General features: G+C 42.5%; 2 protein-coding genes across 12 annotated transcripts in view; one reads left to right on the top strand and one right to left on the bottom strand.

The window, feature by feature from the left end:
• The window catches only part of LOC112644913 (centromere protein P), a 218,030-nt gene that overhangs the window by 144,560 nt on the left and 49,746 nt on the right, over positions 1-23,724 (top strand). The window lies entirely within an intron of this gene.
• ECM2 (extracellular matrix protein 2) overlaps positions 9,701-23,724 on the bottom strand; it is a 32,963-nt gene continuing 18,939 nt past the window's right edge. For 7 of the 8 annotated variants that reach the window (XM_025423676.3, XM_035712205.2, XM_025423677.3 and 4 more), the window contains 6 exons: positions 22,259-22,374; positions 20,883-21,018; positions 17,973-18,130; positions 15,415-15,554; positions 13,866-14,192; positions 9,701-10,889 (listed from right to left, as the gene is read on the bottom strand). In XM_025423676.3, the coding sequence (XP_025279461.1) occupies positions 10,721-10,889; positions 13,866-14,192; positions 15,415-15,554; positions 17,973-18,130; positions 20,883-21,018; positions 22,259-22,374 (1,046 nt within the window). In that variant the 3' untranslated portion in view covers positions 9,701-10,720. The remainder of the gene's footprint in view (positions 10,890-13,865; positions 14,193-15,414; positions 15,555-17,972; positions 18,131-20,882; positions 21,019-22,258; positions 22,375-23,724) is intronic. The other variant, XM_035712211.2, reaches the window with a different exon arrangement.

Below are 23,724 nucleotides of genomic sequence, written 5' to 3'. Positions count from 1 at the left end.
AAGTCCACAGCTAATAAGGGCTCCAGGTCAGAGCCAGCATACTTGTTCTTGATTTTTAGCTACAAGAGACATACATAAAAATAGAGAGAAAGATACCTCATGTTTCAATAGACTTCGGGATTTGCAGACCCTGGAGTCCTCTTGTGTAAGTTAGAGCTGACCGGAAACTTCTGTTTCCATGTGTGGATTTTTTGTGTTTTGTTTTGTTTTTAGAGAAGGAGTGGGGAGGAGAGACAGGAGAGAGAGAGAGAGTCTTAAGCAGGCAGCATGCCCAGCCAGAGCCTAACGAGTAACTCAGTGTCATGGTCCTGAGATCATCACCTGAGCTGAAATCCAGAGTCGGACATTTAACCCACTGTGCCACCCAGACAGACACCCCTCATGCACACTTCTAATATTTACGAATTTTAAGTTGACTGAGGATCTGTGTTCACATTCAACTATGGACAGAAGAATAATTCAGTCATCTTCAGTCTGTAAATGTGTCTCTTACAAGGAAACTGTTTTCTAAATAAGAGAAGGAGGCAGAATAGATGTCAGAGAGGGTTTTAACCACCCTTTGAGGTTTCACTGAAACAGCAGAATTTGAGTAGTTCCTTCTTTTATGTCAGCATCCATGAACCTAGTAATTCTTGGTATATTTAAATGATGGCTTTCCAGAACATAGTCAGTGTTGTTGTTATGCAGAACAATCATATTCCCAGTCGTCAAAGCAATGCTTAGTTGTTTATGAGATACTCTGTGTTTTCTGATTGTCCGTGTTAGGAAATATTAATAAGATAAATTATTAATTTTAGGACCCTATACAAATCTTTTTCAGTTCAGCTTCTCACTTTTCCTTTAAAAGTCCTCAAAGTTTGCAGAAGCCTTTCTGTTTTGTTCAGGAGTGGTATTGATTTCAATGCTGGAGGGCTTGTGAGCTGATCAGTTGAGACCTGGCATCAGCAGTCATTTAGCACCAACTTGGTGCACAGAGTGGAGGAATCCAAGAAACAGCTTGTCTCTGTTCTTCTAGTTTTACAACTTTTTTTTTTGAGAAACACGATATATCCCCTCTCCGTCTACATGCAGTACCCCATATGCAATAAATACTCAGTGCGCACCTAACTTTTGTTATAAAATCTGTCACCAGGGTGGTGGCACATATCCCCAGCGCCAGGTGGGAAGGGGGCACATTGTGCAGAGCCCGGCTTCTAGATGCATCTTGTCTTGTTCCCCAGAAGCACCATGTGGTCAGACCGCATGGCTCAGGTCAGATGAAGACTGGCTGTGGGCTTGGCTCCTCCTCTCCCTTTTGCTTTTGGCAGCCAGTGCCCACTAGGGTTCAGCTCCCCTACCCGTCTTGTCACAGGCCCCTCAGAGTTGTCCTTGCCTATGAATTCCCGTTTTTCCCCACTCCTCCTACCACTCTGCCTGCACTCTGTGGCAACCCCCAAATTCATCACGTTCCGGCCCAAACTGTTCCTGTCAGCCTCTCTGCCACGTTCTCTCTGGCTCCCTTCTCTTCTGTGTCTTAGCTGGCAGTCAGACGTCCCAGCATATTTCTGCACAAGTCTCTGCCACACCTGTTCCTGTTTCTGCTCGTCCTCCTGTCACCTGTGCCGGTCGCACCAGCCATGAGGTGCTTGTTCATGCCCCTTCCCGACACCAGTGCTCACGATGGTCCTCCCTCAGATCTCACAAGACCCTCACTTGTCCTTGTGGTCGGTCAGCTCTCCTGAGCCTCCTGACTCCACTCATCCCTCTACTCCTCTGGCTCAGGTCTCGTGTCAAAGCCCCTCAAGCATGGTGCTCTTTCCTCCTCTAAATTCAGTGCCAGTTACCCCCTTGTTACACTATAGGCTTTGTTACCCCAGATCAAAATTTGTCAATTCAGGGAAACCATTTCTGCCTACAGCACATAACACTATGCTTAATGCAGTGTGTGCCTCCTGTAAAAATGGTGGTGTTTATCCTTTAGCTATATATCCAATCATCTGTGTTTTAAATTTTCACATACTTACCAAATCTAAAGATATCTTAAAGCAAGTGTTATGATTTCTTAACACTTCCCAATGAATTTTTTTAAAGATTTATTTATGTGAGAGAGCATGTCAGTGGGGGGGGAGGGCAGAGGGAGAGAGGGTGTCCAGCAGACTCCCTGCTGAGCGTAGAGCCCAACACGGGGTTTGATCTCACCACCCTGAGATCATGACCTTAGCCAAGTTCAGGACTCGGATGTTTAACCGACTGCACTACCCAGGGGCCCCCGAATGAATTTAAAGATCTATACTACATACCATTGAACAGTTACTGAAATAATCATCTTTTTGTATGTGAATGGGCCAGTCATGCTGAGCTCACTGCTCTGGGAAGTGTCCATACATACCAGAGGACAGTGTGCAGACACAGATTTCAACTAGTGCTGTGGGTAATTTTTGTCATGTTTTTTCAATTTAATTGAAGTATAATTAACAAACAGTATTAGTTTCAAGTGTAGAGAATTCAATATTCTCTATACATTATTCAGTGCTCATCATGATAAACATGCTCTTAATCCCCTTCACGTAGTTCACCCCTCCCTCTCACTCACCTCCCCTCTGTCAGCCAGTTTGTTTTATGTTTTAATCAGAGTCTGATTTTTTGTTTCTCTCTCCTTCCTTCCTCTCTCCCTTCATTAATTTTTCTTTAATTCCACATATTAGTGAAATCATATGGTATATGTCTTAGTCTGGCTTATTTCACCTAGCATTACACCCTGTAGATCTGTCCATGTTGTTGCACATGGCAGGATTTCATTCTTTCTACGGCTGAGTGATATTCCATTGTACATACACACCACATCTTTATTCATTCATCTATTGGACACATGGGCTGCTTTCATATCATAGCTATGTAAATCATGCTGCAGTAAACATAAGGGTACATATATCTTTTCAAATTAGTGTTTTCATTTTCTTTGGGTAAATACCCAAGAGTGGAATTAGTGGATCATATGGTATTTCTATTTTTAATTTTTTAAGGTACCTCCATACTGTTTCCATAGAGGCTGCACCAATTCGCATCCCCACCAACAGTGCACAAGGGCTCCTTTTACTCCACATCCTCACCAACACTTGTTATTTCTTGTCTTATTGATTTTAGTCTTCTAACAGGTGTGAAATGATATATCATTGTGGTTTTGATTTGCATTTCCCTAATGAGTAATTTTGAGCATCTTTTGATGTGTCTGTTGGCCATCTCCACATCTTCTTTAGAGAAATGTCTATGCAGATCCTCTGCCCTTTACAATCGGATTATTTGTTTTTGGGGTGTTGGGTTATGTAAGTTCTTTATGTTTTTAGATATCAATCTGTTATCATTTATATCATTTGCAAATAACTTATCCCATTCAATGGGTTGCCTTTTTGTTTTGTTGATTGTTTCCTTTGTTATTCAAAACCTTTTTATTTTGGTGTAGTCCCAGTAGTTTAGTTTTGCTTTTATTTTCCTTGCCTCAGGAGACATATCCAGAAAAAATACTTCTATGATTGACAAATCATAGTCAAAAGTCAAAGAAATGACTGCCTGTGTTTTCTTCTAGGAGTTTTATGGTCTCACATTTAGATTTCTAATCCATTTTGTGTTTATTTTTGTGTATGGGATAAGAAAGTAGTCCAGTCCGTTCTTTTTTATATAACTGTCCAGTTTTCTCACCATTTGTTGAAGAGACTCTTTTTTCCACATTGTATATTCTTCTTTGTTGTAGATTAATTGGCCATATGAGGATTTATTTCTGGGCTCTGTATTCTGTTTACTGATCAGTGTGTCTCTCTTTTTTCTCTTCTCTTTCTCTTTCTCTTTCTCTTTCTCTTTCTTTCTCTTTCTCTTTCTTTCTCTTTCTCTTTCTTTCTCTTTCTCCTTCTCTTCTCCTCTCCTCTCCTCTCCTCTCCTCTCCTCTCCTCTCCTCTCCTCTCCTCTCCTCTCCTCTCCTTTTCTCTTCTTCTCTCTTTTCTCTTCATAGGGAGTGAGAGCAAGTGCAAGCTCTCAGGAGGAGCAGAGGGAGAGGGAGAAAGTGAATCCCAAGCAGGCTCCACACCCAGCACAGAAGCTGACACTGGGCTTGATCTCAAAACCCTAAGATTATGACTTGAGCCGAAACCAAGAGTCAGACATTTAACCAACTGAGCCACCTAGGCACCCCTCAACGTGTCTGTTTCCATTTTGATTCCTACAGCTTTGTAGTATATCTTGAAATCTGGGACTGTGATAGTTCTAGCTTTGGCTTTGTTCCTTCTCAAGATTGCTTTAACTATTTGGGGTCTTTTGGGGTTCTGTACAAATTTTAGGATTATTCTAGTTCTATGACAAATGGTGTTGATATTTTGGTAGGAATTGTATTAAATCTGTAGATTGCTTTGGGTAGTATGGACTTTTTTTAAAAACAATATTGGTTCTTCCAAGCCATTGACAATGGAATGTCCTTCCATTTGTATTGTCTTCAATTTCTTTCCTCAGTGTTTTATTGATCTTGGAGTACGGGTTTTTCACCTCTTTGGTTAAGTTTATTCCTAGATATTTTATTTTAGGTGCAACTGTAAATGGGATTGTTTTCTTAATTTCTCTTTTTGTTGCTTCATTATTAGTTTATAGGAAAGCAACAGATTATTATATATTAATTTTGTATCCTCTGATTTTACTGTATTCATTTACCAGTTCTAGTAGTTTTATGGTGAAATCTTTTGGGTTTTCTATATATAGTATGTCATCTGCAAATAATGAAACTTTTACTTCTTCACAAATTTGGATGCCTTGTACTCCTTTTTTCTTGTCTGATTGCCATGGCTAGTAATTCCCAATACTATGTTGAATAAAAGTAGAGAGATTGAATATCCTTGTCTTGTTCCCGACCTTAGAGGGAAAGCTCTCACTTTTCCCCCTTGAATATGATGTTTGCTGTGGGTTTTTCATATATGGTCTTATTAGGTTGAGGTATATTCCCTCTAAGCCTATTTTGTTGAGGTTTTTTTTTTTTTTTTTTTAAAGATTTTGTTTATTTGAGAGAGAGATAACAAGAGCAAATATGAGCAGGGGGAGGGACAGAGAGAGAGGGAGAGCAGGGAGCCCAATATGGGGCTTGATCCTAGGACCCCAAGATCATGACCTGTCCCAAAGGCAGATACTGAACCGACTGACCAAGCTGCCCAGGCACCCCTGTTGAGAGTTTTAATTATGAATTGATGTTGTGCTTTATCAGATGCATTTTCTGCATCTATTGAGATGGTCATATGATTTTAATCCTTTTTCTTAGTGATGTCATGTATCCCATTGATTGATTTACAAATATTGAAGCACCCTTTAAATCTCACTTAATTGTGGTGAATAACTTTTTTTTAATATATTGTAGGTTTTAAGTGCTAATATTTTGAAGATTTTTGTATCTCTGTTCATCAGAGATACTAATATATAATTTTCAAATAATAGTAGGGGACCTTAACCACCCACTTAAATCAATGCACAGATAATCCAGACCAAAAATCAACACAGAAATAGTGTCTGTGAACAGCACATTAGACCAGATAGACCTAACAGATATATTCAGAACATTCCATTCAAAACCAGCAGAATACACATTCCTTTTCAAGTACACATGGAGCATTCTCCAAAATAAGTCATGTTTTAGGTCACAAAACAAGCCTCAAAAAAATTCCAAAAAGATTGAAATCGTATGATGTATTTTATCCGACCATGATGCTGTGAAACTAGGAATCAATCACAAGAAAAAATCTGAAAAGAACACCGAATACATGGAGACTAAATAACATGCTGCTAAACAATGAATGAGTCAACCAAGAAATCAAAGAGGAAATCAGAAAGTAAATGAAAACACACTTGAAACACAATCCAAGATCATTGGGATGCGGCAAAAGCTGTTCTAAGAGGGAAAGTTAGAGCAATACAGGCCTCCCACAAGAAAGAAGAAAAATCTCAGTCAACCTAACCTTACACCCAAGGGAGTTAAAAAAGAAAAATAAAACCCAAAACCAATAGAAGGAAGGAGATACTAAAGACTAGAACAGAAATAAGTAAAATAGAGACTAAAAAGCAATACAACAGATCAATGAAACCAGAAGCTGGTTTTTTTGAAAAGGTAAACAAAATTGATAAACCTTTTGCCAGAAAAAATGAGACAGGACTTGGGACTCCTGGATGGCTCAGTAGTGGGTGTTTCCCTTTGGCTTGGGGCGTGATCCTGGGGTCCCGGGATCAAGACCCACATTAGGCTCCCTGCATCGAGCTTGCTTCTCCCTCTGCCTGTGTCTCTGCCTCTCTCTCTCTCTCTCTCTGTGTGTGTGTGTGTCTCATGAATAAATAAAGTCTTTAAAAAATATAATGAGACAGGACTCAAATCAGAAATGAGAGAGAATGCATAATAACTGACATCACAGAAATAGGATTATAAGAGAATATTATGAAAAATTATTTGCCAGCAAATTAGACAACCCAGAAGAAATGGATAAATTCCTAGACTCCTATAACCTCCCAAAAAGGAGTCAGGAAGAAGTAGAAAATTTGAGCATACCAATAACTAGCAAAGACATTGAATCACTCACTAATCAAAAAACTCCCCAAAACAAACAAGTCCAGGACCAGATGGCTTCACAGGTGAATTCTACCAAACATTTAAAGAAGAGCTACTGGGGATCCCTGGGTGGCGCAGCGGTTTGGCGCCTGCCTTTGGCCCAGGGCGCGATCCTGGAGACCCGGGATCGAATCCCACATCGGGCTCCCGGTGCATGGAGCCTGCTTCTCCCTCTGCCTATGTCTCTGCCTCTCTCTCTCTCTCTGTGACTATCATAAATAAATAAATAAATAAATAAATAAATAAATAAATAAATAAAGAAGAGCTATTACCTATTCTTCTCAAACTATTCCACGAAAGTAAAAGAGGAAGGAAAGCTTCCAAATTCATTCTATGAGGCCAGCATTACCCTGATACCAAAGCCAGACAAAGACACTACAAAAACTGAATTTTTCTTTTTTTTCTATGTTAATGAAAGCAGTCATCTTACAGAGTAATTAACTTGTCTTGGTGAGGCAGACTCCCTAGGTGATGTGTGGAATCAGTGGACAGCGCCAACCCACAGAGAGGGCGTTATATCTTGCTCACCCCATTGGCAGCACCCACCATACCAGGTGCCCAGTGCCCACTCAGGTGTCTAGACTTTCCACTTTTTGGACTTCAGTCAGAAGGAAGCAGAGTAAGCCAGGTTCAGACACATACCCTGTGTTGCTTCCAAGTGACGCCCACCCTTGCTGCAGCGTCCTCATCTGTGTTCCCAAAGTAAGAGGGCAGCAGTCCCACCCCATTGTGGTGGAACTGGGCAGAAGGTTAGGGAAGGATCAGGTGCACGTTTGGTGAATCTTAAAACTTGGTTTGTGATTCAGATGGCCCCTGTCTCTTGGTTCTTAAGGAAAGGAAGAGAGGCAGGAGCATCTAATCTGAAGGTAGCAAATCTCTTGGTTCTTAAGGAAAGGAAGAGAGGCAGGAGCATCTAATCTGAAGGTAGCAAAGTTGCTTTGTCTGAAGGAGAGTCTGTGTAGTCTTCAGGGACACTTCCACCCCAGGGCACCACAAACCCGTGACTCACCATGCTGGAAAACCACTGATCTGTTCCAGACACATTATTTTATAATTGAACCAAGGGATCCCAGACAAGTAGAATAACTGTATAATTAATCATTGGAAATCAAGGTGGGTACCCAGGCCTAATTGCTGGTGTAGTTATTTCCTTATAATTCCAGGCTTTATGTGTCTTTGACCATGTCATATCTTTAGTGCTTTTTGTAATAATCTTAAGTCATATCTCAAAATTTAAAATATAGTTAGCGTTCTTTGTATATATGTGCAAAGATGACACAGCATGAATATTTTAGGTCATAGCTATACCAGAACTTTCCTAGTGTACATATGTGTTAGTAATTACAACATATTTCTGAAGCCAAACAGAACATCTGTTTTGTTTTTAACATTATATTGTGAAGATCATTTGCTTTAAAGACATTTATCTTTTTTTTTTTTAATGGAATTAAAACTTCCTATCCAGGACATGATGAAATTTCAAGACTGAACAAATTCAGTGCTAGACATATTTTTTTGTATTTTAAGTTTAAAATCAGAAATAAAAGTGTCTTCCAACTAAAGAGCAATGCTTTCTCCAGTCACTCTGAATTTCAGCCTTCCTAGAGATTCTGTTCTTGTCAGAGTGTCCCAGTTACACAGTGGGGTTGTAATTACACCAGGGCCTGGGCTCCCTCCAAGGCTGCAGTGGTGGCAGTGCCTCACTGTGGTTCATGGGGCTTGCACACTCTCAAGACCCAGGATCTGTGGGCTAAGGACCCCAGCATGTTTCGCCACATCACCACCCTGTTCTCCTGATTTCATTGTACCTGATGTTACTGTCTCTGTAATGTCCTGCTTATTTCCCCTACCACACCATGTCTTCCCAGAAAGGAGAGACCTTGTCAGTTTATTATCCTTGTCTCTCTCTAGAACAGCATCTGGAACACAGAGTCCAGTCAGAATGAGAAATGAGTGAAGGAATGGCTCAGTATCCATCTGCACTGTCCCCGGATGCAAATTCTGTTGACTCCCCTTAAACTTTGCTGCCCAGTCTGCCTTAAACAATTGATGTCAGTGCATTTATATTCACATGGCAGGAAGTGTATTAGAAGGGTTCTTGTCAAAGGGATGAGTAACTGTATGTTCTTGTGCTTACCTGTCTCTTATGTTCAATGTAGCCAATTTAAATTAGCAATCTCTTACTTTCCTAAACTGGTTATAAATCTCAACTTTTTGTTCTATAAGATTCTACTTCTGCTCTTAGCCACCTGCCCTGATTCTAACAGTCTTCATTGTATTATTATTATTATTATTATTCATGTTATAATATCAAAATCCTAGCTATTATGAGAGGGTGCTGAAAAGGAAGAGCTAAGAAATAAAATTAGCTTGGGGTGCCTGGCTGACTTAGTTGGTGGAATATGTGACTCTTGATCTCAGGGTTGTGAGTTCGAGCCCCTCACTGGGTGTGGAGATTACTTAAAATCTTTAAAAAAAAATAAGGGGCATCAGGGTGGCACAGTTGGTTGAGCATCAGACTCTAGGCTTCGGCTCAAATCATGATCTCAGGGTTGTGAGATCGAGCTTAGTGGCAGGCTCTGTGTTCGGAAAGGAGTCTGCTTGGGATTCTCTTCCTCTGCCCCTCCCCACTGCCTGTGCAACCTCCCCCACCCTCTGTGTCTCTCAAGAATGAATGAATGAATGAATGAATGAATGAATGAATCTTTTTGAAAATAATAAATAGAATTAGCTTAAATGGGATAAAATCAAACTCACATCTTTGAAAGTTCAGGAAACTTGCTTCGGTGAATATGGAATATGCTGGTGGCTGTCACTTTTATCTGAGAGATTGGTTATAAGTGCATTCATCTGCATGCCACACAAGATATTTCCCTTGCTCCCTGGTTGTCTGACGGCCTGTGAAGTGGGGCAACTCTCTTCCTCAGTTGGAGAGAGTGCTATTATGAGATCAAGTCACTGAAGTTGAAAAGTTAGAGTGACCTAAGTATAAGCTCCTAGTCTGATATTTTGTAGACACAAAACTGAGAGCAGCAAGAGAAGTCAACACATTTTCTGTATGTGTCCTTTATAAATTATTCTAGAAATAAGCACAAAAGATTATTGCATAATGAAAATTTTAATACCATATGGTTTTGGTAAGTTCTAGTATATAGTAAATACTGAGCTTGATGTTAAATTGAACTAAATAAAAGGATACTTTTGAACACATTAGGGCACAAAAGGTAGGTGCTAACAATGACCAGTGTAGCAAAAATTTTCAAAAGTGCATGCCTTATGGTTATATTCATAAGGTTGTAGCAAGGACAATTAATATGTTTTTTTTTTTTTTTTTTTTTTTTTGACAATTAATATGTTTTAAGCAAATCCACTACTTTCCATAAAATCTTTTGATCTTGAATAAAGAATAATGAGGGTGATCTTAAAATATTGTTTAATTTTTTAGACTGACAGAAATTTTTAACTTGGAGTAGTTTCAAAAATTTGTGTAGAATTCACATACACTCTTTTCCCAGCTTCTTCTAATGTTAGTAACCAATATGTAACCACACTACAGTTCTCAAAACCAAGAAATTAACATGACAGTAGTGTTTTAATTTCACATGTGTGATTAACAGAAGGTACTAGATAAGGCCAATCATTAAGTACATTTTTACCAATAATTATAGCATAGCATCTTATAGAAAATGAATAGGTTATTGTTTTAACAGTAGGATCATTAACAGAACACTAATTCATAAATTCCATCTATTCTTTTTTTCTTGCCATACACTTCTCGGTCTTGAACCATAACACATGTAATTTTTAAAGGGACTTGGAGGGTTTCAGTTAACAGCAATACTCAGGTCAGCTGTAAAGAACATGATTATTTTGTTCCAGATTTTCCCAGTCTTAGTCCACAGTGAATAACATCCTGTTCTCTAAGGAAGCTTGTAGTGAGAGGGCTTTTTTCTGGAGTGTGAAGCTGAAGCTTTCACTAAAACTGCTAGTGAAGTAACCTTGGGGTAGGTGTTGGTTGTTTTCTGTGTGGGGTGGCTGGCCGGGTGGGTGCTCCTTATCAATGACAAGAGTGGCTACAGCACATGCAGGAATACGAGTTAGATGAACAAAAACCTGGAATCACTTGATATTTTGTGGCTTAAGAACTATACTTGAGTATGATCTTATGCATGAAAATGCATAGGATGATATTTCTCTTGTTTTAATATAATTGTTTTCAAGGTGAAGATGTTCCAGGGTCGAATCTCCATCTTCTTCAGCATTGCAAATTTGTTCTGGAAGAATATTCCTGAGGAAAAATAGATGTACAAGTCATAAATGGTCCAAGCAATATTCAGGCTTTATCATTTAGGAGTTAGTTGTACATTTGTTTAAAATTTTTGTTTTTAAAATAAAATTGGATCTTTTTCTTAGACACTAGAAAAAATTTCAAATATGCCAAAGATGTAAATGTGAAAAATGAAGCTATAGGAGTATAATAAAGTATGTCCTGGGAGTGTGAAAAAAAATCTCCCTTGACTCACAAATGAGAAACACTAAAAGAAAAGATTAATAAATTGGCTACAGGTCTTTAAAAAATGCAAAGTTAAAAGACATGAAAAACTAGGAGAATGTTTTTGCAACTTACAGTTATAGGGCTAATATCCAAAGCCCTCCTCAAAACCTATGGAGAGAAAGGAGAAGAGGGGCAAATGCTTGGCTAACCAGTTCACTGAATAAAAAAATGAAATTACGTGGGAACATGATAGAGACACTTAGTTTCATTCATGAGAAGAGAAATGCAAACTTCAAGTACCCTGGCACACCACTGCCACTTACCAGATTTGCCTTAACACAAAAACACTCAAAAGCTCATCAACATGGTCTGGTCCTGGGGCTGTGCAGGACCACACACCGTGGTGGGAGCTCAGGATAGCACAGCCCCACATACAGGGACCAGGAAGCATCATCTCCCTTCGCTCAGCTTAGGAACCTATCGCAGAGTGAGACCAGGAAAATGTAAAATGCTGTCCAAACAAAGTTAGGCATCATGGCATTATTTGTAGTAGTAAAAGAAGGGAAACAGGTAAGGAGCTGGTTAAATGAAATAATCATGTAATGGAATACTGGTCACTTGTAAAAAGAATAAGGAAATTCTCTATACTTGTAAGGAGCAGATATGCTGATAATTACGGAATGTAAAAAGTAAAAACACTAGAGAGAGAGAGAAAAGAAAAATTTTTCTGTGTCATAATTTGTGTTGGAATTGTGGGAGGGGATGGGAAATATGAATCTGCACGTATGCTTATGTCTGCAAAAAGAAATACTGGGGAAAGGTACAAATTAATTTTAAAAGAATTAAACGCTGGGGAATGATGGAATATAGTATATGGGACCATAGAAGAAAGACTTCTCTTCATATACCTTTTTACAGTTCCAACTTTGGAATTATATAAACATTTAACATAGTAACAGTAACATTAAATAGGAAATTACAATTTCTAAAAACCAAAAACAAACCCCTGATCTGATTATCAGGTTGTTGATGTGTTGTCACAGAGAAAACCACTGTATTTCTGCCACAGGCCCTCATGGAACATAGGCTAAAGACTAAGAGAACGCTCCTGAAAACATTGTTTTCTTCATTTGATACTTTTGTAGTCATAATACTAGCATTCTCACTTTGAAACTGTATTTTGTATATTGTAAGATAAAAGTTAATTTTTTTGGGAACCTAGATTCCCAGTAGAAGATAAACAAAACAAAGAAAGAAATTGAATCTATATGGTTACATTTGAATTGAGAACATTAGTATGAAGTCTTGTTCTTTTTCTTTACAAAATATATATTTCCTGACAGTTCACTATAAGGCCTCTCTCTCTCTCATGAATAAATAAATAAAATCTTTTTTTTTTTTTTTTTTTAAAAAGGCCTCGAAACAGAAGAGGGACGTGTCTGGTCCCCAGCCTGGGTGTGTGAGTGCTGCTTGCAGTGAGGGGGTGTGGGGCCCTCCGGAAGAAAGCCCTACACAGGGCTCCCACTGGCCAAAGAGTGGGGTTTAAGAACAGTAGTTATCGTTGATTAAAACATTCCACATGTATTAAACTATAAGTTAACATTGATTCTCCAGAGAGAGAAAGTCAAAAACAAAATAATAAAAGAGAAGCAGTTAGGCACCAACTTCTTTTTGTTCCCCCTGAGACATCTGCTATTAACATTTTTATATATTGCATGGTCCTTCCCATTCATACATAATACATATCTATCATTTTTTCAGTTGTATAAAGACAGAATTAACATACAACATGATACTACTTTAATGTATACAACATGATTTGATATTTGTATATATTCAGAATGATCATCATCACATTGTTTAGCTCACATCTGTCTCCTCACATAGTCAGATATTTCTAACCAGCTTCTGGTCTGATTGGACATTTAAAGAAAGACCTGAGCATTTATCTTACCTTTCAGAGTAACAAAGTGGCCCTAGCTGATGGGGAAAAAATCCTTGACAAAGGGATTCTAGCTACCAAATGTGTAAAAGGTAACAAAAGAGCCAGTCGCCATTTCCTTGCCCCTCAGGAAGTAAGAGTTTGCAGCAAAGTCATCTGTGAGTGAGACCGCTGGTTCAAAGGTGGAGGAAAACAATATTCATGGAGGTTCCAGACTGCGACCACCTGAATCCCAGCACAGCGGGACCCCTGTGTGTGTCCTCACGCAGTAGCAAGGAAGCACTCAGCCACATGGCTTTTCACAACCTCTTACAAAGCCTCCCCACTCCCACCCATGATTCTTTTCCTCTTGTTTTTTTAGGAGTTTGTGTTTAGAGACCTTCATTCTCTTCAGGCAGACAGGAAACTGTGTCCCCAAAAGTGAGAGAAGCTGAGTCTCAATAATTTTATTCAGAATTTTACCTTCAGAAAAAAATCTGGATAGATCAGTTTATATATTTGGGTTTTATGCTCTACCGATTAGTTCTTAAAATCACACGTTAGTAGAAGCTGGTTCCCAGTATTATGTAGTCATGTTCTTTTCTAAAGGATTTTTACTGTGAAAGTTTGCAAATGTACACACATGTAGGAAAGAGCTATGATGGATCGTCGTGTACCTATCACCCCCCTTCAGTCATTACAAATGTGTTCCAGTGTTGTTTAATGTGATCTCTTTCCTTTTTCCCCTTATAAGTAAATCCCAGACATCATATCATGCATGATTGTGTAATCATATCCTCTGTCAACTATAACAATTTAAATCAATACTTGAAAAGGCCAAAATTTACCGTATCTTGTTGTTGTTCAACCTCAGAAAATGTAGTGCTTTCATTTCTCGTACCCCTGGTGGTATAGATTTTAAGTCATTGTGATCCAGAAACAGCTCTCTGAGAGAATGATACGCCCCATAGAAGGAGACTTGGTCCACACCATCATCTGAGAGTCTATTAAATGACAAGTACAGATACTCCAGGCCTGGCTCCATGTGGCCAAACACGTAGCCTGGGATGCGGTCGATTTGGTTCCCAAGGAGCACAAGGTGCAGTAGCGACTTGGGCAGGTAGGATGGGACGTGGTAGAGCTTGTTGTAAGAGAGATCAATGGACTCGAGATTTCTGCAGCAGAGAAGGGTGAGAGGGGGGAGCATAAGGCAGGAACCATTAACTCCGGGCTCGGACAGGTCCACTTGGGATGCTTGGCCCTTTTCCCACCACCACCTGGTTGGCCGTAGAGATTCCTGTGTCAGGTGGCTGTGTGCAGCCTGCTCCATTACCAGGAGCATCAGGTTCAGACACAGCCACTCTCTTCTAGAGTCAAACATGAATCAGAAATGGAGTCCAGGGATCCCTAGATGGCTCAGAGGTTTAGTGCCTGCCTTCAGCCCAGAGCGTGGTCCTGGAGTCCTAGGATCAAGTCCCACATCAGGCTCCCTGCATGGAGCCTGCTTCTCTCTCTGCCTATGTCTCTGCCTCTCTTTCTCTTTCTCTCTCTCTCTCTCTCTCATGAATAAATAAATAAATAAAATCTTTAAAAAAAAAAATAAAAGAAAGAAAGAAATGAAGTCCAGAGTCCTGGCTGTTGTCAAGTTGCCTCTGCCTGAGATCACCCCTGGTTCCAGCAAGGACATGGTGGTGGTGTGGAATCTGCACTCTTGCTCCACACCTGCTCTCATGGCCTGGCATCTGGGGCTTGCAGAGAAATGAGATCTGGGAAAGGTGGCTGCCTGGCTTCTGAATTGCCCTGCCACCACCACGTCCTGCTGGGCCCTGCTGAACCTTGACACCCTTCATCCCTCTCTCCTGCCCTCGTGCCCTCACCACACAGCCTGCCAGGCTCCCTGCCGTGGCCTGTCCTGCTCCTCCTAATAGGCAGGACCCCTGTGTCCTTGCCAGGAAGATGGACCTTACGTCCAACCTTCCCTATCAGGTCAATCACCCTTGAGTCTATTTTATGAGATAGAGAAATGGTTTGAAGGAATGAAGACAGTGTGACATAGGACAAGGGAACCCTGAGAGGCCATGGTGGGGTGAGGCTGGGGGCTCTTACGTCCTCCTCAGGGGCAGAGGTGGTCTCCCTTCAGCTTCATGACCAGCTATGAGGTGGACAGACCTTGGGTAACTCACTACTTGGGGTCATGGCAGGGTGAGCAGAGCAGCAGTGACCATGGTCGCCCCAACCCCAGTCCTGCTGTAAATGATAGGAGCTCAAGCATGGGGCCAAGTTGTGGGGAGGGAGAGGGGCGCCATCAGTAAATGCACTTCCCCAGGGCTGGACCCTAACCTCTCCACCGTGCAGAAACTGCAGAAACCCTGAAGCCAAAGAGCATTGTGTACTCACTCTTGATTTATCCAGGCTAAAGGAGCAATCCTGTTTTCTTCAAGTTTATTGTAACGTAGCACAATGATGTTGATCTTTCTGGTGTGGTTGAAACAGATCTCCGTTATTTCTTCAATGTGGTTGTTTTCTAGGTATAATTCCTGTAATGATGAGAAGAGACTGTTTTCCTTTGTGTTGGTTGGTACATATATTGAGTTTCATAGACACGGAGATGGTACTGTGGACTGTTCTCATTAGTATTATCTGGAGAGTCTTCTGCTGTGCTTCTGGGTGAACTCATAAGTTGTCCTTTTAGTGAAATAAAAGGTACTGTCTTTCATGGTCATGGAATTAAACGAGTTTTTTAAACTATGTAATGTTGCAAAATGCAGCATACCATAATTGTATAAAGCACTCTAATTTACAAAACTCATTCATGTAAATTATGTCATTTGGGCTTCAAAACCCTAGAAAATGGGTAGAAATGACCATTCCTGGTCAGTAGCTGAGATGCTCAGGCCTGGAGAGAGGATGAGGCATGTGGTCCCACACCTGATGCCCAGGAGATACATGTCCCCACCAAAACCCAGCTCTAGGGAGTCCATGCTGCCGGCCAGCTTTTAGATTTGCTTGTATTATATAATTAATTAAAAATTAATTAAGAGCCTTCATTTAATATCAGGGTCAAGTTTGCTAGAGCTGTTCTGTTCTTTTTTTCTTTTTTTTTTAAGATTTTATTTATTCATGAGAGACACAGAGAGTAGAGAGAGAGAGAGAGAGAGAGAGAGACAGAGAAACAGGCAGAGGGAGAAGCAGGCCCCAAGCAGGGAGCCCGACGTGGGACTCGATCCTGGGTCTCCAGGATCACGCCCTGGGCCAAAGGCAGCGCTAAACCGCTAAGCCACCCGGGCTGCCCTAGAGCTGTTACTTTCTTTTTTCTTTTTTTTTTTCTTTTTTTTAAGAAAAATTTTTTATTTTATTTATTTTTTTTTAAGATTTATTTATTTATTCATTCAGAGAGAGCGAAGAGAGAGGCAGACACAGGCAGAGGGAGAAGCAGGCTCCATGCAGGAAGCCTGATGTGGGACTTGATCCTGGGTCTCCAGGATCATACCCCAGGCTGCAGGCGGCGCTAAACCGCTGTGCCACCGGGGCTGCCCCAAGAAAAATTTTTTTAAATTTTATTTATTTATTCATGAAAGACACACAGAGAGGCAGAGACATAGGCAGAGGGAGAAACAGGCTCCATGCAAGGAGCCTGATGTGGGACTTGATCCCAGGACTCCAGGATCACACCCTGAGCCCAGGGCAGGCGCTTAACCACCGAGCCAACCAGGCGTCCCTAGAGCTGTTATTTTCAACAGTGAGCTGCCTTCAGGTTAAATTCAGTTAGCGTTACTGGGAGTTCTTCACTCAAGAACCTGGGAGATGAGAAATAGACATTGATCTATGTCCTCATTCTCTATTCCTGTTGTAGTAATTTTCCCTTATTTTCATTTAATTTTGTGATGTGTTAAATATGAAGAAGGCAATTTCTAGCTTTTTGCTTTTAACTTCATATGTGTTTAGGGGTGAATCAAATCAGCGGTCCCGGACTTGATTGCATATTAGAATCACATGTGAGCTTCTTAAAGCGTAACTTCCAACCTAAATGTACTGCAGTCAGAGCACACTCATCCACACACGGGACTCTGTGACTGTGCGGCAGGGTCCTGGAAGGAGAGTGCACAGGCCTGCATGTACGCTGCCTCCCATGCCAGTGACTGGGGTCTCTGGAAAGAAAATCATGCACGGATGGAGACACATTGCTGCTCCGTATTATTCAGGTTGTGTTTTGTGTGCATACATTATGTATTAAAACCTTAATGTAAAAAGTTAAAAATTACTGATCCCAGCCTCCAAAGAACCTGATGGAGGATATATGGGGTAGGATAAGGAGTCTGTATTTCTTTAGAATCCAAGAGATTCTGACATAAAGCCTAGTATCAGAACCTCATTTTTACAATTTTGATAAATTCTAAACTGATATGTTTAACAAGATAGGAAGACAAAGAAAGGAAGTGCTATGGCACTATGTCAGACCGAGGCCGCCAGCTGTGGGGAGGCTCCATCCTGCATTCCTGCCGAGGAATCCTGTGTGTGCCCTCTGCTCTCAGGGCAGGAAGTCTGGCGCACTGGTCAGTGAGGGCCCCAGACTGTGTGCAGTGTGTCCCCTGCTGCAGCCAGAAAGGCCACACTCCTGGGCCCAGGGTGGGAAAGGCCGCATTCAGCCTTGGGGTGGGGGGGTGGAATTCTGTTTAAATTCTCAGCCCATCTTCTCTGTGCTCTCCCCAAGAGCTGTCAGTAAGACCAATTTTCCACTTTATCAAGGGTCACTACTAATAATTATAATTTTGACTCACAGTTTGAAGAAACAACAGTGCTCAAATTATAGCAAATTCAGTATACAGCCCCCAAACATCACAGTGTGATGTTGTGTGTTTAACCTACATCACAGTAATCTTTTAGAATAGTACTGTTTGTCTTATTGAAGCATGTTGTACTTAAAATGTAGCACATTGTTGGAAAGATACAGATACCTCAATAGAAGCAGGAAGACCCTGTGGTATAATTCTGAATTTATTTCTTCCCAGACGTAGGTAGGACAGACTCTTCAAAGATTTGAAAGCCAAGGGATTGACATTGGTTTCACTGAGATTGTTTCCTTCCAGTTCTAAGGTGACCAGTTGATTTAGGTCTGTAAAAAATAAAACCTAATTATCAGAATATTAGGAAAATCAAAGAACCATGCAGTTTCTGTATCTTTCAAAATGTCATGTGAGATGTTCAGCTTATTTGGATGGTGGATGTTGCTTCTTTCCTGGTATCGCCCATGGTGAGTCTTCTCCCAAGTGCTCTGTGCACCCCAGATGCCCTGCTCAGCCGGGACCAAATGCTGGCCGCACGTGGTCCAAGGGAGAGGCCCGCTGAGCAGTCACCATGCTATAGGATGTCTAAGGAACAGAAGCTGAGCGGCCCACCCCCCCAGGGCAGCGAGGGCCAACTGGGGACTCAGGACACAGGTGGGCAAGAAGTAGAAGGTTGCGGAGGTCATTTAAACATTTGCAAAGACATGGACGCGCATATGACACAGCAGCATTAAAATTAGGGGTGCAAGGGGAACATGGGGGCACAATGCCTGGCAAATGTCAGTCTCTGAACAAGGGAGTTACAGCAATGAATTTCTGTCACACTTGTTCAAGTCCTGGCAGCCAAATGGATGTTTGGAAAGAAGGATCAAGAATTGTCCATGCACTTGAACTGAGATACCAAGAAAGTCTTTTTTACAAACAAGTTTCCCTGCATTGTTTCTCCTGGCCTCAGGAGTGGTATGATCCAGATCACTTGGAATTCTACAGGAGAATGAACAGCTCAGCAGTGATGATACCCAGAGGCATCTGAGTCAGACATTCAGGGTGTAACTTTGGAGTTTGTTCAGTAGCCAAGACTTCCAGAATAGGAATGTTTTCATCTTCAACTCAGGTCATGGGCATTGCACTGAACACCCTGTACGGCTCTGTTCCTGCTTCCAGGCTTATCAGAGAAACAAGACGTGATCCAAGCAAGAGCAAGGCACAGTACCATCAGGGGTGGGGTGGGAGAGTGGGTGGGGCTGGGCTTCCAGGGACAGGAGGGTGTAGGTACAAGAGGGGAGGCGGAGGCAGCCAGGTAGACACGAGCAGGTCAGAACCCACGTGTCTGTGCTTAGCGGAGGAGCGGGGCCAGCCCTGCGCTGGCCATCTGCAAATAGGGCGCAGGCAGTAAGGCCTAGCTTTCCTCTGCAGGCAGTGACAGTACGACTAAAACACGCACCTGACAGATGTGTTTAGCATCAGAGGAAGTAGGAAGCCCAAGCAATAAACTGAGAAGTGGTTATATTTTCTCATATTCATTTGATTTCCAAAACTAAAGATATTGAGCATCCAGCATATTTATCTAGTACGTAGTTGAGGTTTTGAAATGTAATGGAAGTTTTCCCATGAAAAACAAGTAATAAAAGTAGACTAATGGTCAGTATGTGATATGAGAGAGATGAGAGACATGGCACACTGTGTAGATTCATGATATCATACATCAGTTTACAGTTCCTCTCTGGTTTACGCATGTATCATGTGTTTAGGGAACATAGGTGTGTGTCCTCCTGTGACAGGAGACAGGGTGGGGCTAGAGCAGCTTCCCATAGGTCAGGTGTGGGAGACAGGAGTTTATACGCAGGATGTCTTCCCGCTGTAGGGCGGGGAGCAACATGGGGTCACGGACATGGCAGGCTGCAGTCCCTAGGTATCTAGAGTGGGTGCCAGCTGCACGTGCTCCCCACAGCACCTGATAACCTCTGTTTCTACACACCTTTGCGCCTGCTGTTTCTCCCCCTGGAGCGCCCCTCCTCTGCTCCTTATGGAGCTATTTGTAATGTGACATCTGCCACAAGAGCACATGGAAGAACAGCAGGCTGCTGGTGGCCAAGCCAGGGCCTCCTTGCAACCAGAGCAGCATCTAGCAATGGGGAGGCTGCGGTCAGGTGCACCCTGCGTGCTGGCAGCTGCTTCACAGTCCAGGTGGTGGGCTCAGTGCAGGGTGTGGAGGCTGTGTGGGCACAGTGACCTGAGCCCCTGCTCATGGCCAAGGCCTGCGTGGTCCTTTGACTATGGAGACAGGAAGGGGGTGCATGCAGAGAAGCACCAGCCGGGAGTGTGTGAGCACCCCTTCCAAGTAGGGGCTTCTGTTCTGTGACCTGTCATCTTGAAAACGCAACAAGGTGAGCAGTTCACCCACAGCCCGTCAGTATGCTGCTCTTCCAGCCTCTGCCTCACCTCACAGTCGAAAACTGTGCTTTCTAATGTCCTTTCCATATGACAAAGCCCATCGCAATTTGTGTTTATTGATGTTTCATGTGTACCCTGCAATCCATCTGGAAACAGAGTATTTCCATAACTCTGTAATTTTCAGACTTGGCAATTCTTGGTATTGTGTTTTTTCCCATCATCAGAACTGTTTTGTTCCTATGAAGTTTTTTGGGAGTGAAAAGAAATAATGAAATTGCATTATTCTGCTTCTGGCTTGGGTTATGAACATCAACATAAAAATATTTCAAATCAAATAGGTAGAAAGTGTGGGACACCGCACCTCAGAAGCTGCTAGACTGCTGGGAGGGTAGAAGGTAACGTTTGCTGTGTTTGTCTGGAGAAGCATGTAATCCCACCACCGACCCTGGCTAGCATTTGGGAAAAGTTAATGTCGTTGCCTCTTTTGTGCCGAGTTCACAATGTGACCACTTCAGTTCAGTTTGGTCCAGAGTCAGCCATCAGAGGAGAAAATAAGTTTCATCAACTTAAATGGTAAAGTGGCCAAAAATACTTATCAGCTGTTCATATGGCCGTGGTGCCCATAAAGTTCCCACGTGACCACAGGAGAAAGGCCCTAAGGGCATGTGTGAACTGGATGTTACATACCTGATAAGCTTTCCTCACTGACAGCCTGCAGACCATTCTCATTGATTTTAAGTTCTTCTAATGCAGACGGCAGTTCTGAAGGAATCTCTGCCAGGTTGTTTCCATCCAGATTCAGGCGCATTAATTTCTTCAGACGCTTAAAAAGCAAATCTCAAGATTACTTTTTCATGTGGTCACAGACGTACAGTTGCACGTCTGCTTCAGGAGTCAGAGTGCAGTGACACCTTCGCCTTACACACCTGCGTGCCCTGTCTCAGGCCCTCATAAGCTGTGTGTTCTCCCCTCCACTCCCCCTTTCTGTACTGTGGCTTTAGTGAGCGGGACAAAGCTGTCTCTGCTAGACCACTCATACTCTGCTAGATCTTAGGTTTCCACCTTCTCAGCCTGAGACACAAAGCTAATTAGGTAGTTCGGTAATCTGAATCTCATGGATGCTGGCAGTGAGAGCAGTCGTGTGAATCCTTACCAGGTACTGTATGCTAAGTAGAAACAGTGGTAAAACAGCACTAATGATTGCAGAAGTGCATCAGGGCGGTAGATCGTTCCTCTGTGGCACCCACACGGCCTGGTGGGTATGTGCCCATCTGCCTAACTGCCTGCCCCACTACAGTGAAGCATGGCAGCTGGTGGGTTTGGGCGATGCCTCACAGATGATTCAGCTCCAGGCATTCAGTCAGGCTTCAGCAGTTTGAGAATGGGACAGAGGATCCCAAAAACAGAAAGGGAGGGAGATGCTCTCCCATGAATCTTTCTGATCAAACAAGAAACGTGAGTCCCAGTTGTCATGTGACAAGGACTCTGCATCTGCGGCTTGAACGTGGACACCAGCCCAGGAGTTGTACGAAGGGCTCTAAAGGGGGGAAAGTTTGCCTAGGCTCATTGTCTTTCCCCCACTATTCCCTGTGCTGATTTTCATCTGAGCCCACTTGTGTTTCCAGAACCTCCTCTGGCTCACGTGTTCATCAGGTCCTGCCCACAACACAAAGTAATATAGCTCTTTCTGGCCTGAGAATGTTAACAGTTTCCAGAGAAGCTCTCCTTTGTTCTCAGAAATACCTCACATACTAAGAGATCATATTTCAATATATTTTCAGCTGCTTGGGGAGAAACTGCTCTATAAGTTCAAAACATTAGCTCTGTCACTTTTGCTGTTGTAGCTGCTCTAAGGGTGAAGCATAGAAAAACCAGCTAGAATCACGTAAACAACAGACTGTACTCAAGGTAAACCGTGAAGGCGTTAGGAATGTCGAAGAGGGAACTTTCTTGACTTAGGAGCACACTACAGTGCAAACATGTTCCTTTCGCTCCCTTCCCTTCTGCCAGCACAGAGCTGTCCACAGGGATCTTTCCTCACCAGGTGGAGCATGTATATTTACCTTGAATGCTTTGGGACCTATGCCTGGGGAGGTGATGTTATTTTTGCTCAGATCAAGCCTTTCCAGATTTGGCAATCCATTGAATGCTTCGTCGGGAATGGCGGTGATGGAATTGCCTAGAAAACACAGCAGTGTGGTTTTGGCCTCTGTGTGCACATGTGCAAGGCTGCATACGTGTATTCATGAATGTACATAGACAGCAGGGGAGCTCTACTCAGAGGAGAAAGTAATACCCATAACAAGGACAGCATCTGTACGAGCAAATGCAAATGTAGAAAACACCATCCTGGGGCCTCCAGTCACAGGCTTGTTGTGCTGGTGGCCTTCCTGTTTTAGGTGAAGCTGCTGTGAGGACAGCTAGACAACTGTTAGCATTTTATAACAGAGATGTGTTTCTGGAAGCTTACATAGAAACTGATTTTCCCACTGACGTGTCCCTGGGCCAGAAATCCCACACTGTCACCCATGGGATGCTGTCATCTCACTTACCTTGCTGAAATTTCCTTCTCTAGATGAGGAGCGCAGGGGGCTCCAGATCTAATGTTGTAATTACATGGCTTCAGTCTATACAACTTCCTACATGCTTTACATTTATGGGGTTTGGTTAAGTGGCTAGTTGATGATTTAAAACCCAGACTGTAAGTAAGCTTAACAGAAACAGTCCTATAAGAACCATGTGGTGACCTTCTCAAAACCAAGACCACGTGACTGAGCATAAGTCTTTCGTATTTCATAAGACCTCAGGCTTCCACAGATTGGGATTTCTTATGGTGGGGCCTGACATCCCCACTGGGGCAGGGAGGATATTGCTAGTGTCTGAGCTGCTGGGCATGAGAGATTTCCCTATGGGGTCGTGTGAGCATGGTGTCCTCTCAAAGACTGGCCATCCTGAACCAAGCTGTCAGATGTCATCTATTGAATATGTATTTATAAGTTTACTTATTATTTCCTGGCAGTTTATTTCTGTGACTGCCCCTGAGACACGTCTGAAACCCCATTCAGATTCTCGCACCCCAGCGTCTTCAGAGTGCAGCTGGGCTGTGGGTCTTGTCTCACAGATGGACACACACCCGGGGTTCCCACCAACCAGCCTCACACCCCCTGGCCCTGCCATTCCTCTGCTCAGGACCATTCCATACCCACATGAATGGCTGCAATGAGGGAAAGACAAGTGGCAGGATGCAGGACAGCAGGAACCCTCCTGCATCTCTGGCAGGAAAGCCACAGCCCCCTTGGGAAGTATGGGGTAGCTTCCTTGAAAGCTAAATGTGCCTTTACTCTGTCACTCAGCATTTCCACTCCTTGGTGTGCACCTTATGAGCAGAAGCCTAGTCCACACAGACCTATGTGTGGATGTTTATAGAGCTGTATGTATGGTTGCCTCAAACTGGGAGTGACCCCAATGCCCCTCAGGGTCACCGGCACCTGTGGTCCATCTGCATAAGCACAACACACTCAGCAGTGGG

Source organism: Canis lupus, chromosome 1, assembly GCF_003254725.2.
Source record: "Canis lupus dingo isolate Sandy chromosome 1, ASM325472v2, whole genome shotgun sequence".
NCBI lineage: Eukaryota > Metazoa > Chordata > Mammalia > Carnivora > Canidae > Canis > Canis lupus.
Note: the sequence above shows the minus strand (reverse complement) of the source record. Positions and strands in the feature narration are given on the sequence as shown.